This window comes from Rhinoderma darwinii, chromosome 2 (genome assembly GCF_050947455.1).
Source record: "Rhinoderma darwinii isolate aRhiDar2 chromosome 2, aRhiDar2.hap1, whole genome shotgun sequence".
Classification (NCBI taxonomy): Eukaryota; Metazoa; Chordata; class Amphibia; order Anura; family Rhinodermatidae; genus Rhinoderma; species Rhinoderma darwinii.
In genome coordinates, this window is record NC_134688.1 from 320,051,020 (window position 1) to 320,069,124 (window position 18,105).

Sequence of the window (18,105 nt, forward strand, 5' to 3'; positions counted from 1 at the left end):
ACACCCCTGGGGAAACCCAGCTGTCTGTGTTAGGGATCTGCCAGGTACTACGTCTAGGTATACTCCTGGGATTAATCAATCCACACCTGAGGCCAGACCTGTTCGACTGACACCATCTCCCACCAACCAGGGTGGCAGGCTCAGGAGTGGGAGAGCCTATCGCGGCCTGGTCAGTCGGAGTTAGCTCCGCCCCCTTTCCTTTATTACCTGCCGTGTTCTCCTCCTCAGTGCTTGTAATTCTTCTGGATTCCTGGCCCCACTGCTGCTTGCACCAGCCTGCTTCTGCCGTGCTTCTGCCTTGCTGCAGTTCCGCTTAACCTGCTTTGCTTTGCCTCTGGCTTGCTTCCTCCGCTGTGCTCACTTGGGTATACTCCACTTCATCCTGGTCCTGACTACTCATTCACCGCTCCGTTTCCTCGCGGCGTTCCGTGGGCTACTGCCCTTCCCTTGCGTGTTCCCTGTTTGTTCTCCCGTGCACTTAGACAGCGTAGGGACCGCCGCCCAGTTGTACCCCGTCGCCTAGGGCGGGTCATTGCAAGTAGGCAGGGACAGGGCGGTGGGTAGATTAGGGCTCACTTTCCCTTCACCTCCTTCCTGCCATTACAGTCTGCCATTTGGACAACATCTGCACTGTCCGTTTCCCAAAGAACATACAAATGTCCCATGATCCATACCAAATGAAGAGCTGCACCTAAAGGAAACACACAAACGTGAAAAGGACAACGGAAAATCAACACGAATGAAATAAAAAGGAGAGGAGGGAGGGTCAGAGGAAATAGAAAGAAAAACATAAAGCACACAACAGCTATAACCAAAATAATCAGTGGGTTAACTCTACATCCACCCCCCACCTAATAGCCAGCAAGGAGACAATAAGAGACATACCCCCATACCTAAGGATGGACATAGGACTGAAGATTCCCACCTTCCAATGCACCTAACTACTTCTTGGCAGAGGCCACATCATGCTGCTTCCATAGCAGTGCCAATACGGAAAGAATAAGGGGAGAATGCCAAACCGTCTAATCCAAGCTAGCGCAAACATTTTCTAATAGGGTAGACAAACAAAGGTGAACTGAGAGAGAAAAGCCCCATTAGCATGCAACAACAACTGTCCCGGAGCCGGAGGATGGCCAGACATATACCGGCTAAGACAAAGTACTGGACACATCATTGCTTCTGGTGAAGCTCCCAACACCACCCGCTTGCCCCTGCCTCACTGATCCGTTTCTGACCGCCGGATCCAGAATTCCACTCTATTATCCAATAAAATTCAGACAAAAAAACCCCAGCCCTGGTCCCACTGGGTGCCTCCAATTCCCCTATCCTCAAAGCCCCAAAAAAATTGAAACAACACCACTTCATACTGGGAACTACACACCTAATTCAAATCCACATCCAATTGCTTGAGTAAAGAAAAAACATAGGGCGACGCTTATCAGGAAGAGATCTACCCCTGCGATAGCCCCTCAGAGCCTGGCCGACCAGGAAATCTTTTGTGACGTCCTTGATACCTCTGGACTGAAAACCAAAGGCCAATGCCACCACAAAATGATTGACCTTCGAGATCGAACGTGTCCTAAGTAACCCAATAATGAAACCACACGATCAGCATCCGAGGGGATTGCATCCAGACCAGCCACCCAATTAACCCACTCAAGCAAAGCCATCTCATTGGAACGCGACTTCCCAGGCGCCAAGGACGAATGGATCAGATCACCTGCCCACCGTATGACCAATTTCCAGAGCCGGGGACACTCGATTCCCACCACGTCCGCGTCCGGGGCCAACAACCGAAAACTATCCCACTGCAATTAAGAGTCGGCAATAGAATTTTTGAGACCCCGGCACATGCAGGAATCAATCAGAAAGCAAATGATGGAACTTCCATTACCAAGGCATTTTATTGAAAAGAATCATCAGTTAAATCAATTGAGATTTAGGGTAATAGATTGTGTCCCGATACTCAGGAGGGGAGGGGATAGACAGAAGCTATTGAAAAAGAAAGAATTACGTTGGATCTTTGAGTTAGATTCCCTATACCCCAAAGGTTTGAATCTAGAATACAAGATAATTCCTGGACTCTGAAATCCCATTGCTGTTTTTAACATTTTTTTAATTTTAATATTGTACACTTGATGGGTGATTTCTGACACATTGTGTAGCATCTATTTTTTGCATCGTCTTGTATTCCTGAGGGTCTTGATATTTTTGGAATATTTCTTACAGATTTGAGCATGTTCGTGATGGAGGTTTATTCACCACACGCCAGCGGATTTATGATCAGAACGAAGATTATAGCGGTTCCTTTCATGTTGGCATCCATCTGTATTTTTTATGCAATGTTTTTGAGTATAGTGATTTTTTGATTGGGTGGGCTATGGTTGATGCTCTATCATCATTATATAAATCTCGTGTTCTGTGCGGTATAGGTGTCCGACATGATTTGTTGGACAGATATTACGAGCATTCCCTAGAAAGTCTTTTAATCACTTTGAGTGATTCGATTTATGCAGGCTAATTAACACTAAAGAGTATTTGATGACACTAACTTTTAGTGATTGATATCATGTAGTAATATGAACCTGATCCCTTTTCCTTCCGTCTGCCCTGTTCACATGTGACTTAACATCACGGAATGAAGGCGTTTTTATCATCATTATATAAATCTCGTGTTTTGTGCGGTATAATTGTCCAACATGATTTGTCGGACAGAAGTTACAAGCATTCCCTAGAAAGTTTTTGAATCACTTCGGTGATCCGATTTATGTAGGCGGTTTAACACTAAACAGTATTTGATGACATTAACTCCTAGGGATTGATATCATGTAGCAATTTGAACCTGATCCCTTCTCCCTCCGTCTGCCCTGTTCACATGTGACTTAAACAGAGTGAAGGCGTTTTTAATTATCGAATTAATTTTGCCTCAAAAATATACAGATTTGGAGCTGCAGTATGATGGATTCTTGTTTATGACTGAGGATGTCTTATATTTAACTTCTAGTGATTGATATCATGAAGTAATATGAACCTGATCCCTTCTCCCTCCGTCTGCCCTGTTCAAATGTGACTTATACAGAGTGAAGACGTTTTTAATTATTGAATTAATTTTGCCTCAAAATATACAGATATGGAGCTGCAGTATGATGGATTCCTGTTATGACTGAGGATGTCTTACATTTATACATACTTTGATTACCATTTTTGATCGAACGCTGGTCTTTATTTATTTTTTGCACAGCAGAGATGATTGATTGCTGAGCATGCACAGTAGAGCTCTGTGATCGTAGCTGGAACCTGGAGTGTGGTGAACTTTCCTCCTTCACTTTTCTATTGTAATAACAATGATTGACATATTATTGATGATGATGTATTAAAGATGTATTACACATTGTAGTTTTGCACGTTTTTGAAGATTATATAACTATTTGATGCATGTCATTAAGACTAATGTATGCTTCACCTGGGAGACCAGAGTCACGATGTTCACTGGTTGGAATGGGCCATGTGATCATTTGTATTCACCCATTTATAACGATGTTTTTAGACATAATGTTAGGCTTGACAAAGACCCTTCACTCACTATGGGTCGAAACGTTGCTTGTCGTTTGTGGATGTCTTGACAATAAAACCACTTTGATGATTTGAAGACGTGTGCTGTTGTCCTACTACTTCCCCGGCACATGCAGCGTCACAACCCAGGCATTCAATGACAAGCACATGCGAACCAAACGCCATAACAGCCTAAAAACCGGGGCACAAGAGGCGGACACAATGTTAACCCCTTCCCGTCGTAAACAACTTTCAGATTTTCATTTGCGTTTTTTCCTCCCCACATTCCAGAAGCCATAACGTCTTTATTTTTCCGTCGATATAGTACTATGAGGGCTTGATTTTTGTGGGACGCGTTGTAGTTTTTCGTAGCACCATTTGTTTTGCCGTATAATGTACTAGGAAGCGGGAAAAAAATTATTTGTGGGGTAGAAAATGAAAAAAACAGCGATTCCTCCATGGTTTTTTGTGCGCCGTTTTACGGAATTCACTGTGCAATTAAAATAACATGTTAACTTTATTCTGTGGGTCAATACGATTACGACGATACCAAATATATATAGTTTTTTCTATATTTTACTACTTTTACATGTAAAAACCTAAGTGTAAAAAAGAACATTTATTATGCGTGGCCAAATTCCGAGAGCCACAAATTTTTTATTTTTCAGTCGATTAAGTGGTATGAGGGCTTTTTTCTGCGGCATAAGCTGTACTTTTTAATAATACCATTTTGGTGTACACGCGACGGTTTGATCACTTTTTATTTCATTTTTTGTGGGAGATGAGGTGACCAAAAAATAGACATTCTGGCGTTTACAATTTTTTTTTTTACGGCGTTCACCGTGTGGGTTAAATAATGATATATTGTAATAGTTCAGACTCTTGCGCACGCGGCGATACCAATTATGTGTATTTATTTTTTTTTTTTACTATGCTCTAGGGGGAAAATGGGAAAAGGTTTTTTTTTTTACTTTTAATATTTAATTTATTTTTTTGCACCAAAAAAAACTTCATTTAACTCATTTTTACTTTTTTTATTAGTCCCCCTAGGGGACTTCAACCAGCGATTGTTAGATCGCTTGCACGATATACTGCAATACTAATGTATTGCAGTATATCGTGATTCTGACAGGCAGGCAAGGCTTAATAGGTGTACAAAGATGGCGGACCTGGGGGCGTTCATTAAGCCCCCAGGCAGCCATAGCAACCATCGCTCCACCGCGATTGCGTTGCGGGGGGCGCGATGAGCTGTTAGCGGGGGTCGCCCCCCTCTTTCTGACGATTTAAATGCTGCGCTCAGTATTGACCGCAGCATTTAACGAGTTAAACTAGCGGGATCGCGCTCGAGCGCGATGCCGCTAGTTACTCTGAAGTGTTGGCTGTAACATACAGCCAACACCGTCATTGTATGAAGCGAGCTCACTGCGTGAGCCCACTCCATACTTCCCCTACCCGACTTTGGCATACGGATACGTCAAATGTCGGGAAGGGGTTAATTGCCAACACCACTCCCATGTTATCACAATTGGAATGGAATTTAACTTTCTTATCTCTAAACCTGTAACCCAATATAACCAGATCACAGTAAGCTTCTCATTAACTATACATGAATCAGCCATGGTATTGATCCCTTAAGGACACGGCCAATTTTGGCCTTGAGGACAGAGCAATTTTTTTACATTTCCCCTCTTTGCATCCCGACGCTCATAACTCTTTTATTTTTTGTACGACGTAGTTGTATGAGACTTTGTTTTTTGCGGAACGAGTTGTACTTTATGTAAGTACCATTTTTTGGTACAAATACATTATCGTTTAATTTCTATAAATTTTTATTTTGGCGAAAATGCAGAAAAAAAGCAGTTCCGCTGCAGTTTTAATATTTATTTTTTTACACCATACACCGATCATCATAAATAATGTTATACATTTGTTGTACAGGTTGTTACGGTCGGGGCGATACCAAATATGTCTATATTATTTCATGTTTTGGGACTTATATTTTAAAAAGTTTATTTATTATAAAAAATTTGTGTTTCTGTGTATTTTTTTTTTACTTTTTATTTATTTATTTATCATTAATTTTTTTTTACATTCATTTAACTTTTTTTTTTAATCCCTGTGAGGGTTTAGCATCAGGAGAGGTTGGTACAGCGGTTTCTTTGTAGCCAGAGACAGGGACACCGTGCATTAAAAGTCATAACAGGGCTTTGCCTGTGTTTTTATTCTTGTCAAAGAAACAGCCTCTTGTACAACAAGGCAAAATACAAAATAAATCCTGCTCATCTGAGCACTAACTAAACAAGATATTATCTAACTATACCGAGTGCCTTCCTACCAGGCACTGGACACAAAGTAACACAGGTCTTTACTCACATAGAATACAGGCTACTTCAGCCTTAGTAGTCTCCAGTCTGAGTCAGGGGTGAGACTCTCACACACTGTGTCTGCACCTTTTTCTACACAGGCTACAGGTGCAGCTAATTGAGCAGCAGCCCTGTCCTACAAACAGAGATGGACTAGGGATTTGGGAACCCGCCCTGCTCTTCTCCAATCCAACTCCAGGCCCTTTTTCCGGCTTTTCCTTAAGCCGAGATTGGAAAGCTAGAGCTTTCTATTGCAAGAACTACTCATTCCCTGGAGCCTAGGATACATATGACAGGATTCTAGGGGAAATGTACCTTCCCTCAATGACTTTACCTGTCACTGTCTCACATCCCATAAAGGGATTTATCATTTTGATTTTTATTTGGTAACTGTAATGTACTGGCATAGATCTATATGCCAGTACATTAGCCTGTTACTGATTGTACACAGGCAGTTGTTAGGGCATACCTCAGTATGCCCTAACAACAGGAAATATGTTCAGACAGCTCTGGGGTCCTTCAATGGACCCTGGGCTGTGTGCCCATACGAGTTGTGGGCTTTGATCGCGTCACAGTTATTTTCTGTGACGCGATCAATGTGCAGTCCCCCCTCTTTGAACGCCGTGATCAGCTGTCATCGCGGCGTTCAAAGGGTTAACGGCGGAGAGAAGATGTTTCTCTCCTCTCCGCTGTCAGAGCGGGCCGTGGCTGTGTATTACAGCCGTTTCCCCGCTCTCGATCGCGCGCACAGACGCGCGCAGAGACGGTTGTCACACAGGACGAGTATGCTCGTCCTAATGCGCGAAGTGCTCGCCGCTCAGGACGAGCATACTCGTCCTGTGTCGGCAACCAGTAAAAACCACTGACAGGTGAAGTAAATAATATTGATTATCTTGCTACAATGGCTCCTGTCAAAGGTTTGGATATTTTAGGCAGCAAATGAACAGTTAGTTCTTAAAGTTGAATTGTTGGAAGCAGGTAAAATAAACAAGTGTAAGAATCTGAGAGACTTTGGCAAGGACTAAATTGTGATAAAAAGACAACACGGTCAGAGCATACCCAAAATGGCAGGTCACGTGGGGTGTTCCCAATATGCATTGGTTAGTACCTACAAAAAGTGGACAAGGAAAGAACAACCAGTGAAATGGCACGAGGGTCATGTACACCCTAGGCTCATTGATGGAGATCGATGGCTAGCCCATCTGGTCCAAACCTACAGAAGAGTTACTGTAGCACAAATTACTAAAAAGTTAATTCTGGCTATAATAGGAAGGTGTCAGAACACAGAGCATCACAGCTTGCTATGTTTGGGGCTGCGTAGTCGCAGACTGGTCAAAGTGCTCATGCTGACCCGGTTCCACTGCCAAAAGAGCGTACAATGGGCACATGAGCATCAGAACTGGACCATGGAGCAATGTAAGGAGATGGCCTGGTCTCCACGGATGGGTGCTTGTGTCTCACTTACCTGGGGAAGAAATGGCGGAAGGATGCACTATGGGAAGAAGGCAATCCAACTGACATAGTGTGAGGCTCTGGGCAATGTTCTGCTGGGAAACCTAGGGTCCTCGCAGAATATTGGATGTTACTTTGACATGTACCACCTACCTAAACATGTTGCAGACTAAAGTACACCCCTTCATTGCAACGGTATTACCTTACCTTATGGCAGTGGCCTCTTTCAGCAGGATAATGCTCTCTGCCACACTCCAAAAATTGTTCAGGAATGGTTTGAGGAATATGACAAAGAGTTCAAGGTGTTGGATTGGACTCTAAATTCCTCAGATCTCAATCTAATTGAGAAAACGTGGGATGTGCTGGAAAAACAAGTCTCATCCATGGAGGCCCCACCTCCCAACTTACATCACTTAAAAAATCTGCTGCTAACGTCTTGATGTCAGATACCACAGGACACCTTCAGAAGGCACAAGGGGGACCTACACAATATTAGGCAGGTGGTTTAAGTGTTATGGTTGATTGGTGTATAATAATGCATCTAGGTCCTAATCTCAGAAAACAGAGGATATGCTGTTTACAGAAACTGTTTTGCAGCTAGACCAGAAATTAGCTGCCCTATGTCACGACCACCACGTATGTAAAATGCCACTCATAGAGGCACAATCTATAAAACAAGTAGCGGTATCCCAGATAAATGTGGACTATATACCAGATACCACCGATGAGCACTTCATAGAAGGTTTACAACATAAGTGAATCAACATGGTAGGATTATAGGTTGAATTTAATGGACCTGTGTCTTTTTTCAACCTTATCAAATAGGTAGTTATGTAAGTCTGTTAAGAGAACTTTTAGCTATGGATTCCCATATCTGGCGCCACTGCTTATCAATGAGGCTGGCACCTAGGTCTGCTTCCCATTTAGATATATAAAGGATAGCTACCTTATAGTTAGTCTGTAGCATATCAGGATTAAGGACAGAAATGAGGCCTGAGGCATGACGTTTCATTATGGGATTGAAAATTTGAGCACTCATTGAGGTGGTATCCATATTAAAGCAGAGAGAGTGGGCGGAGCACATTTGGGTGCCTGCAGTTATAACCACAATGGGACTTCAGTGGTGATGGGATACTTGACCAGTGCTACAATTTCGGCGGCATAATAGTATCGAGCAATATCTGGGACTCCCAGCCCGCCATAAATTTTATGCCTGTATAGGATAGGTCTATTAATCCTAGGAATAATGCCATTCCAGATCAATTTTATTATCAGGCGCAGGTCTGTCCACAGGTAGTAGCCTGACACAAGCACTGGAAGCACCTGGAAATAGTTTAGGAGTTTGTGAAGAAATGTAATTTTGACTGCATATATGGGGCCAATCTTAGAAATGCGATATATGCTTCCCTCCAATAACAGTGTTTTAAGGTGCGTAAGGTGGCTAAGATAGCAGAATATACTGATGTACAGATAAAAATAGAGTCTCCAAGGCGCTGCTGCACTGGGAAGGCAATGAGCATGAAAGATATGTGATGTATAAGTAATTTATTGAAAACAAGGCTACGCGTTTCAATGCCGCACCGGCATCTTCATCAGGCCATAAAAGAAACATATCAACTGCACAGTTTAAATACACACTGAACACTGAAAAAACCCGCCAATGTGACCGGGGTCAAAGTGCTCGGATGACGTCACAAATGAAAGGAATGCAACCATTCACACGAGGCAGTAGATGGTATAATCAGCGGTCAGGACCTTGGACAGCAGCAATGTAAAACATACGCAACCGAATCAAAGGAAACACATAGCAAACAGAACAACAATGGTACATAGAGTATAAAATTACAAATGGGAATAAAATATTATTATAATACTCATTTATGTCGGAGCAGTATAAATATGAAAAATATAAAAGGAAAAAAGAAGAAAGATCCAAATCTACAGAAAAAATTATATATATATGTACGGCAATAAAATTACTTGGAAATGAAAGCATCCAAATGGATGTTAAAAAGACAGCATCTAAATGAATGTGGAAAAACAGAATAATAATAACAGACTGATGTTAGAAACATCTAAACATATGCTGAAAGTAATAGCATCCAAAAGTATGCTAAAGTGACAGCGCATTTATGAATAGAAAGACGGGCATCCATTAAATCTGTACTCTGAAAAGGATAACAAAATGTAATACAATAGGATACCATTATGAAATAATGTTATGAGGAAATAATATACAATTATGGAATACAATTATGTAGGTACAATACAATAGGTAAATAAACAAATTATTAGTATAAAAACAGGATAAAAGGGAAACAGATGTGTGTCAACCAGTATACAGTTAGATCATCAAATAGCTAGGTGAGGTAGAAATTAAAAATGAGGGATATGAAGGAAAAATAGGATATCGAGAAGATGACATAGCGGTAAGGGAGTAACACTAATAATCTCTATGTAATTGCAAAAAAGCTGCTATATCGGAATAACCTGAATTATGAACTAAACGAATTTGAAGGAGTGCATGGAGCTAGGAACTGCAAAGCAATGGCAAATGTGAGGAAAAACGGACCCAAACGAACGAGCACAGAAATTACTGTTGGATGGATAAACGTAATTATGTTTATCAATAATCATTAATCTAGGGAAGATTCAGTGAGATCATTCAAACCATATGGTTGGAGAGTCCTGAGTTTGAAAATCCAATAATTTTCACGCTGCTTGAGTTTATTAAATCTATTTGCAGTATTTAGTGAAATTAGTTCGATGGGTGTGACTGTTATTTCATTAAAAAGATTATTATGAGTAGAGGCAAAATGACGGGAAACACTATGTTTCATAAAACCAGAAGTTACATTGAACCTGTGACTATTGATTCTGGTTCATAGGCACTGAGTAGTGCGGCCAATGTATTGTAGACGACAGGGGCATTCAAGCATATAAATAATATATGAACTCCCACAATTCAGGAAACTATTAATCTTGAAAGATTCATAAGTCACTGTGGATGTATACTTTGTGGCTCTATGGGTGATCACAGCACAGCACATACAGCGTTGATGGCCACATTTAAAAGAGCCTAATAGTTTAGGGAGCAAAGTTGAGCTGGTCGCTGAAGGATTGCTCAGTCTACTCGGAGCCAAAATATTTTTTAAAGATTTTGAACATCTAAAAGTAACTATAGGTTTACTGGGCAATTCACTCTTAAGATAGGGATCACTGGTCAGGATATGCCAATGCCTCTCTAGGATTTCCCTGATTTTCTTATTACCACTGTTGAATGTGGTGATGAAATTGTTACTAAAATTTTGGGCAGTCCTCTTGTCTACCTTTTCAATGCACGATGCTTGGGTTAGTAGGGCAGCTTTGCGCCGAGCTCCTTTTATGAGATTGGTTGGAAAATTCTTCTCTTTAAATCTTTTTTCTAAAATATTACATTCCCTATTAAAATCCATATTAGTAGTACAGTTTTTTCTTACCCTCCTAAATTGACCAAAAGGGACATTCTTGATCCATGGTGGATAATGAGCACTATTAAAATTGATGTAACTATTGACATCTACCGTTTTAAAATGAGTCTTCGTATTGAATTTATTGGAGGCAGTGTCAAAAGAAATAGTTAAATCCAGAAAATCAATGGACGTGGTTGAAAAGGTATGTGTAAAAGAAAGCCCATACGTATTCTGATTAAGAAATTCAATAAAAGATGCAGCCTCAGACTCATTGCCCATCCAAATGAAGAGAAGATCGTCAATATAGCGTTTATACAATAAAATCTTATTTTTGAAGCGATGATCCTGGTGAATATAATGTTCTTCAAAATTACCCATATAGAGGTTGGCATATGAGGGTGCGAACCTGGAACCCATAGCACACCCCTTAATCTGGTTATAAATTTTTTTATCAAAACTAAACGAATTATGGTGGAGAATAAAATGAACGCATTTGGTGATAAAATCAATCTGAACAGTGGGCATGTTGGTTTTGGTGTTTAGTGCAGACTCAATAACCTCAAGGCCTTTGGAGTGGGGGATATTGCTGTATAGAGCAGTGACATCTGCAGTGAGAAAATTAATGGGGTGCATGGAATTAGTTACATTAGTAGCAAGAAGCTCTCTAATAACTTGCGTTGAATCCTTAAGATATGAAGATAGGCCGACCACTAGGGGTTGTAAATGCAGATCAACAAAATGGGAAAGGTTGCTGGTCAAGGACCCAATACCAGAAATGATGGGGCGTCCGGGGGGATTAGTGATGGATTTATGTATCTTGGGAAGATGGTACATAAATGGCAAACTAGGAAAAGGCATATAGAGAAAGCCCTTTTCTTTTTTTGTAATAATGCCATCTCGGAACGCTGTCTCAATTAGATTAGCATATTTTAATGAGTGGTCGTGTAGGGGATTCGCTGTCAATTGAACATAGAAATTAGTGTCTCCCAGAATTCTGTGGGTCTCCCCCAAGTATTGGTCTCTGTTCATAACTACAATGCCTCCTCCTTTGTCAGCTGAACGAATCGTGATATTCTCATTTTTCGCCAATGTTTTAAGGGAATTTCTTTCCTGATATGTGAGGTTATCAGATTTGTGTGTAGGTTTGCCAAGTGATCTGAACTCATTACCTACGAGATTGGAAAAAGTTTCTAAAAGGGAGCCCTGGTGATGCAGGGGATAAAGCAAGATTATGTGGCGCTGTGTTTTCTATCTCCTATCTGCCTAGTTCGGGATGAAACTTTCCTTTTGGATCTGACATCCCGCTGCAAAGATTTGCTCCATTGCGTTTGTGGTTTCTCCTGTGTGAACCACACCATAGAAGTTCTTCTTTCTCACTGGCTGCCACTCCGTTCTTCCACTGAAGCAAGTATCCGTGAATCATCTACCTTTATCCCACCGAGGATTTGTGTCTCTGGAGGAAGTTTCACACCAATTATGACTGATTTTATCAATGATAGGAGACACTTTCGTGAACAATGGATCATGCAATCACTGGGACTTCTGGATACTACGGATCAAACTGAAATTGTGAGTAACACCTATACCCCCGAATTGACTAAAGTGATGACTGACTTGTTTTTAACATTGGAGGATCTCCTGAAAAATGAAGCTAAACAGAACATAGACTGCCTGTTTTTCCAAACGTACATCGCTGAAAGCATCACTCCCAGGGGGCTGAGGATTATGCTTACTAACCCTTATCCCTCTGACATAGGTTTTAGCTCTGATTGGAAGGTATTGTTAGACAATTGTCAATCAGGTGCCTTGAATTTGCTTTTCTGTAAGAGGACTTTCATCAGTGACTCTTTGAAAACCGAGATTTCCTTGATTAAGGATAAGTTGTCGAAATTCTCTGACCATCCCGATTTCTTAAAAATAGAATCATCTATTAATAATAGGCTCAGTACCTATGAGAAAGATCTGATTCTCCGAAAATCTAATAAATTTAAAAGAGATCGTTGTGAGCACCAAACTAATGTTATTGATGACACTAATGCACATTCAGCACCTATGATTGATATAACAATTGATCAATCTACCATCAGCAACGAAAGATCTGGAAAAAAGTTTTTTTTCCCCCTGACTGAGGGTATATCTCGCAGGTACCCCCGCAATGGTTTCCCAGAGGGTGAATCACGCAGGTTTTCACCCCATAGTAGATCATTTAAAAACAGCTACAGGAATAGGAATTCTGTTGAGCTCCCAATGAATCCTACCCGCTCTACTAATTTTTCAGTAATGTCCCATACTACTGAATCTATGTTTCTTCCAACCAAGGTCAATACTAAGAGCACTGTTTCCACCCACTCCAAAGTTATTGATTGTATGCCCTCCATTAACCACCTTTCTGATATTCCTGTCAATGCATTTAGGTCCTCTGAATTAGAAACTCGTTTATTACAGTTCCAATCCGCCCTGGAAAATCCTTCCACTCCTATTATCATTTCACCATCCTCAAATATCTCCATGGTACTTTCAGAGCATGATGTATCTACATCTCTGTTGCAATTATCCACTCATGATACCTCCACCAATTTATTGGATAACTCTTTTCCCACGAATATAGAAGGAGCTTGTGCAACATCAACAGCGACGACAAACTTGTGACTTACCTCCTAAGCCCGAAAATACAAACTATCACACATTTTTTCCCACTGGTACAAAAAATTTCCATAAAAAGAAAATTAGATACAGAGGAAGAAGAGGAGGTCGCAAACGCAACAAAACGACACCTTTCCACCACTCTAAAGAAACATCGGATCAACCATTAAAAATGAAACTATTTAACCTATCCTCTCACATTTTGGATCCACATGAGATTAGTCTGCTTAATAAAGGCCTTTCCTTTTGTCCGGTCGCATCACCCAATAATTTTGATCTTTTCATGGACCTCAATAGGTTCATTCGCAAATTAACTCTTACTAGACACTTTTCTCTTTCCAATATGGTGCCCACACATGCAACATCTGTCCCTGCGCCTGAATCAATCACATACGACCCCGTTCCGCCAGTTATCACTACTAATCTAAAACCTAAATCTTGCTTTTATCCCCTGCATCACCAGGGCTCCCTTTTAGAAACTTTTTCCACTCTCGTAGGTAATGAGTTCAGATCACTTGGCAAACCTACACACAAATCTGATAACCTCACATATCAGGAAAGAAATTCCCTTAAAACATTGGCGAAAAATGAGAATATCACGATTCGTTCAGCTGATAAAGGAGGAGGCATTGTAGTTATGAACAGAGACCAATACTTGGGGGAGACCCACAGAATTCTGGGAGACACTAATTTCTATGTTCAATTGACAGCGAATCCCCTACACGACCACTCATTAAAATATGCTAATCTAATTGAGACAGCGTTCCGAGATGGCATTATTACAAAAAAAGAAAAGGGCTTTCTCTATATGCCTTTTCCTAGTTTGCCATTTATGTACCATCTTCCCAAGATACATAAATCCATCACTAATCCCCCCGGACGCCCCATCATTTCTGGTATTGGGTCCTTGACCAGCAACCTTTCCCATTTTGTTGATCTGCATTTACAACCCCTAGTGGTCGGCCTATCTTCATATCTTAAGGATTCGACGCAAGTTATTAGAGAGCTTCTTGCTACTAATGTAACTAATTCCATGCACCCCATTAATTTTCTCACTGCAGATGTCACTGCTCTATACAGCAATATCCCCCACTCCAAAGGCCTTGAGGTTATTGAGTCTGCACTAAACACCAAAACCAACATGCCCACTGTTCAGATTGATTTTATCACCAAATGCGTTCATTTTATTCTCCACCATAATTCGTTTAGTTTTGATAAAAAAAATTGTAATCAGATTAAGGGGTGTGCTATGGGTTCCAGGTTCGCACCCTCATATGCCAACCTCTATATGGGTAATATTGAAGAACATTATATTCACCAGGATCATCGCTTCAAAAATAAGATTTTATTGTATAAACGCTATATTGACGATCTTCTCTTCATTTGGATGGGCAATGAGTCTGAGGCTGCATCTTTTATTGAATTTCTTAATCAGAATACGTATGGACTTTCTTTTACACATACCTTTTCAACCACGTCCATTGATTTTCTGGATTTAACTATTTCTTTTGACACTGCCTCCAATAAATTCAATACGAAGACTCATTTTAAAACGGTAGATGTCAATAGTTACATCAATTTTAATAGTGCTCATTATCCACCATGGATCAAGAATGTCCCTTTTGGTCAATTTAGGAGGGTAAGAAAAAACTGTACTACTAATATGGATTTTTATAGGGAATGTAATATTTTAGAAAAAAGATTTAAAGAGAAGAATTTTCCAACCAATCTCATAAAAGGAGCTCGGCGCAAAGCTGCCCTACTAACCCAAGCATCGTGCATTGAGGAAAAGGTAGACAAGAGGACTGCCCAAAATTTTAGTAACAATTTCATCACCACATTCAACAGTGGTAATAAGAAAATCAGGGAAATCCTAGAGAGGCATTGGCATATCCTGACCAGTGATCCCTATCTTAAGAGTGAATTGCCCAGTAAACCTATAGTTACTTTTAGACGTTCAAAATCTTTAAAAAATATTTTGACTCCGAGTAGACTGAGCAATCCTTCAGCGACCAGCTCAACTTTGCTCCCTAAACTATTAGGCTCTTTTAAATGTGGCCATCAACACTGTATGTGCTGTGCTATGATCACCCATAGAGCCACAAAGTATACATCCACAGTGACTTATGAATCTTTCAAGATTAATAGTTTCCTGAATTGTGGGAGTTCATATATTATTTATATGCTTGAATGCCCCTGTCGTCTACAATACATTGGCCGCACTACTCAGTGCCTATGAACCAGAATCAATAGTCACAGGTTCAATGTAACTTCTGGTTTTATGAAACATAGTGTTTCCCGTCATTTTGCCTCTACTCATAATAATCTTTTTAATGAAATAACAGTCACACCCATCGAACTAATTTCACTAAATACTGCAAATAGATTTAATAAACTCAAGCAGCGTGAAAATTATTGGATTTTCAAACTCAGGACTCTCCAACCATATGGTTTGAATGATCTCACTGAATCTTCCCTAGATTAATGATTATTGATAAACATAATTACGTTTATCCATCCAACAGTAATTTCTGTGCTCGTTCGTTTGGGTCCGTTTTTCCTCACATTTGCCATTGCTTTGCAGTTCCTAGCTCCATGCACTCCTTCAAATTCGTTTAGTTCATAATTCAGGTTATTCCGATATAGCGGCTTTTTTGCAATTACATAGAGATTATTAGTGTTACTCCCTTACCGCTATGTCATCTTCTCGATATCCTATTTTTCCTTCGTATCCCTCATTTTTAATTTCTACCTCACCTAGCTATTTGATGATCTAACTGTATACTGGTTGACACACATCTGTTTCCCTTTTATCCTGTTTTTATACTAATAATTTGTTTATTTACCTATTGTATTGTACCTACATAATTGTATTCCATAATTGTATATTATTTCCTCATAACATTATTTCATAATGGTATCCTATTGTATTACATTTTGTTATCCTTTTCAGAGTACAGATTTAATGGATGCCCGTCTTTCTATTCATAAATGCGCTGTCACTTTAGCATACTTTTGGATGCTATTACTTTCAGCATATGTTTAGATGTTTCTAACATCAGTCTGTTATTATTATTCTGTTTTTCCACATTCATTTAGATGCTGTCTTTTTAACATCCATTTGGATGCTTTCATTTCCAAGTAATTTTATTGCCGTACATATATATATATAATTTTTTCTGTAGATTTGGATCTTTCTTCTTTTTTTCTTTTATATTTTTCATATTTATACTGCTCCGACATAAATGAGTATTATAATAATATTTTATTCCCATTTGTAATTTTATACTCTATGTACCATTGTTGTTCTGTTTGCTATCTGTTTCCTTTGATTCGGTTGCGTATGTTTTACATTGCTGCTGTCCAAGGTCCTGACCGCTGATTATACCATCTACTGCCTCGTGTGAATGGTTGCATTCCTTTCATTTGTGACGTCATCCGAGCACTTTGACCCCGGTCACATTGGCGGGTTTTTTCAGTGTTCAGTGTGTATTTAAACTGTGCAGTTGATATGTTTCTTTTATGGCCTGATGAAGATGCCGGTGCGGCATTGAAACGCGTAGCCTTGTTTTCAATAAATTACTTATACATCACATATCTTTCATGCTCATTGCCTTCCCAGTGCAGCAGCGCCTTGGAGACTCTATTTTTATCTGTACATCAGTATATCTTTTGCGGTTTTCCTTGGAACACCGGCACCGAGTCCTGGCAGCAGCAGCAACTATTCTCTCCACTGTTCGCTGTCCTCTGATCCTAGGTGAGCACCTATTTGGATTTCTGGATTTTGTACCTCTTTTCCCCGGGTAATCTACACTATGTGGCGCTGTGTTTTCTATCTCCTATCAAGATAGCAGAATAGAAAGACTAGACATTGCTATTTAGGTGAATGCCTAGGTAGTTTAAGTAAAGTGTGGACAAGGAAAACCTGAAGACTAGTTTAAGGGCACGACTATACTGCCCTAGATTTAGAGTGCCGACTTGTAGTACTGAAAGCGATGAAAAGCTGGACAGGTCCGCCAGGATGTTAGGGAAACAGGTGACAGGAGAAGTGAGAGTGAGTAGGATATCGTCTGCAAATAGTTGAACAGAAGCCATCCAAATACAATTTTAATATACTTACACTGCATATTGCAAATGGTTACTCCTACATACGATCATGCTGGACCTACATGCACAACAAGCTTCATTGTGGCCTTTTTCTATGGTCAGCAAGTTGGTTGTTGTTTTCAGTTTTATTTCAACCACATGCAGTAATGATCATTGCTCCAAAATCATCCCTTATCATGAATGTGTTTAACTTCTTTATGGTCAGAATGAGCTACTACCTTGATCTCTTTTGGAAAGCGTTGTGCTGTCCTGGCTCCCATTATGTAACCTTTCTTACTCATAGGTTTTCTTTCTTGAAGAAATTCCATGCTGGTAACCTGGTAATATATAACTATATTTTAGTCAAGAAAGAAAGAAACATTGAACAAGGAATGGCCCCTAATTCAGGTAAAGATGTTATGTGACTGTAAGCATAAGTGGTCTAAAAATGTGAACAGAAAAAGTATTTTTAATGAAAATTTGCATAGACCACACCTGATCAGAGACACCCGGACCCCACACCAATCAGCTGTTCTGGCTGCCGCCGGGTACTGGAT

At 40.2% G+C, this 18,105-nt stretch overlaps 1 protein-coding gene across 1 annotated transcript in view; it reads right to left on the reverse strand.

Annotated features, from left to right (window-relative positions):
- The window catches only part of CIMAP3 (ciliary microtubule associated protein 3), a 32,993-nt gene that overhangs the window by 6,885 nt on the left and 8,003 nt on the right, over positions 1-18,105 (reverse strand). Inside the window, exon 3 of the mRNA XM_075850644.1 lies at positions 17,788-17,886. Coding sequence (XP_075706759.1) covers positions 17,788-17,886 — 99 coding nt within the window. The remainder of the gene's footprint in view (positions 1-17,787; positions 17,887-18,105) is intronic.